The sequence below is a fragment of the Penaeus vannamei genome, chromosome 5 (assembly GCF_042767895.1).
Source record: "Penaeus vannamei isolate JL-2024 chromosome 5, ASM4276789v1, whole genome shotgun sequence".
Taxonomy (NCBI): Eukaryota; Metazoa; Arthropoda; class Malacostraca; order Decapoda; family Penaeidae; genus Penaeus; species Penaeus vannamei.
In genome coordinates, this window is record NC_091553.1 from 47628122 (window position 1) to 47630209 (window position 2088).

Consider the following 2088-nt stretch of genomic DNA (forward strand, 5'->3'; position numbering starts at 1 on the left):
CACAGTAGACGTGTCAGCGATAACACAGTCGAGAGTCGCTGCTCGGAATTTCGTTTATTTTGCCCCGATTTTCTCCGTTTCCTTTTGACAGTCGGCGCGTTCCCTCCGCCCAACGACTGCCTTCGCCTCGCTATCCCTCTCGCACGGCCCAAAGGAGGTGGAAACTCGCCGGAAGATGTGGAAACTGGTGTTATTAACCGCCGTGGTTGGGAGCCAGGCCTTCTACCTACCCGGTCTGGCACCTGTCAATTATTGCACCAAAGGCAACGACGAAGCCAAATGCGAGGTGAGACGGTGGAAATGGACGCTGCTATTCCTTCCCTTTGGTGTCGGGATTTGCAGGATTGTGAGAGTGCCAGGGAAGGGGGAGAGGAGTGCCACGTGAGCTGCTTGTCCTATGGGGGGTTGGCACTGCGGATGATATAGGCCTATGTACTAGGTCTTCGTTCTGTGTTGTGGTTTTCATGTTATCTTTCTTTATTTACGATTGCCTTTCGACCTCTTTCTGTATTGTGTGACAAGAGATTTTCCCTTTTATCGATTAAATGTCAGATTTTTCTTTGAATTGATTTGCGAGCGTGTCGAGTGCCCGTGTATGGTGTCAGGCAAGTATGGTGTGTGTGTGATGGTGTGATTGTGTAATGGAGCTTAGTATGAGGTCTGTTGCATGTTTTACAGTAAATACAGTCATGTAAGGAAAAGTTGAAAATGATTGGATGAGGATGAAGAATGCAAATGTTTAAAGAAGTTGATTTATTCCTTTGTGAATAATGTTTTAAAGGTCATTATATCTGACTAATCAGCATTACCTAAGACTAAATCAAAGGTATGCAAACTTTCACTACCTGTATTCTGAACTTCGGTTAGTTCTTTATGTGAGGATAGACCACCAGGAATGTCTCTAAGCTCGTATCTCTAGAAAATACAAGGTATAGGGTTGTTGGCTTTTAGCTCGAGTGTTGACAGGCACAGAGTCTCGATTCCGTGCCACACTAAATGCGTCTATTAGCTCTGTCGTGTCAGAATGTAAATGGGGAGGGGGGGGGTTAATGTGTTGGCCTTTCCCAGAGGGCTGATAGGCCTGAGGGACATGGTGTTGAGGGCAAGATCAGGGATTTACCTCAAATTCTTTAAAATGAAGTTGCTTATCCTTTGCAAGGCACTGCTTGATAGACTTGTCATTTATTATTCAGTTCAAATGATAGAAAATGATTGTAGTATTGCCATGTTAAGGATTCAGTTGGCAAATATTTACAATTGCTAATAGTGTGTATGGAGACTGAGTAATATTTATAGTAGTCATGTTATTTATTTAACATTTAATCTTTGTATTTTTTAATTTGCGTGCAAGTTACTACTACAAGCTTTTGATTGAAATGATAATAGTCTGAGGTATCAAGTTTTCATACAACAGGCCTGTGACTTTTTGAATATTAATGTGTTTGGTTGTGTGTGATATGGCCGTCAGTTTAAGCTTGAGTCTATTTTAGCATCATTCCCAAAGAGCTGTTCTATTTAGTTAGGTCATAGCTATAACTTGTTGATCACAAAACGTATTCATCATCTTAACAAGTTAGGCATCAGTTTATGCTGTTTTGAAATTAGTGAAATGTGCATAATCCATGTAAATTAGAAATTATCTACACAAGAAATCTATCGATGTTGTCCTAATTAATTTAAATGGTGATTTGTACATACACATAGATGCAATCATGATACTACCTGTTGTCAACGTATGACTTTGAAGACCAAAAGTAATCACTCGAGGGTTTGAATATAAAATGACACCCCAAAGATACACATATATATTAACTATACATATTTGCACTCTTATATATTTCACAGTGTGAAGCTAAAGTTATGTTTACAAGTAATGTGGCCACACACAGACTTCTCCCTATTTGCATTAGAGTGTACGAGGAAGTGAATGTTTACTATCTGTACAAGCCAAACATTCAATGCATATCTGAGTGGCTCTAACATATAGTTTATGCGGGTGTTTATTTCCTCATGCATTTTGCTTTTGATATTTGAAAGTTCTCGTAACCCAGTGATGTTGGGCTGCCTGTTAGTCATTTTGGGTCGAGG

At 40.1% G+C, this 2088-nt stretch overlaps 1 protein-coding gene across 1 annotated transcript in view; it reads left to right on the forward strand.

The window, feature by feature from the left end:
- The window catches only part of TM9SF2 (transmembrane 9 superfamily protein member 2), a 21778-nt gene continuing 19690 nt past the window's right edge, over positions 1-2088 (forward strand). The window contains exon 1 of the mRNA XM_027368377.2: positions 1-286. Within this exon, the coding sequence (XP_027224178.1) occupies positions 176-286 (111 nt within the window). The 5' untranslated portion in view covers positions 1-175. The remainder of the gene's footprint in view (positions 287-2088) is intronic.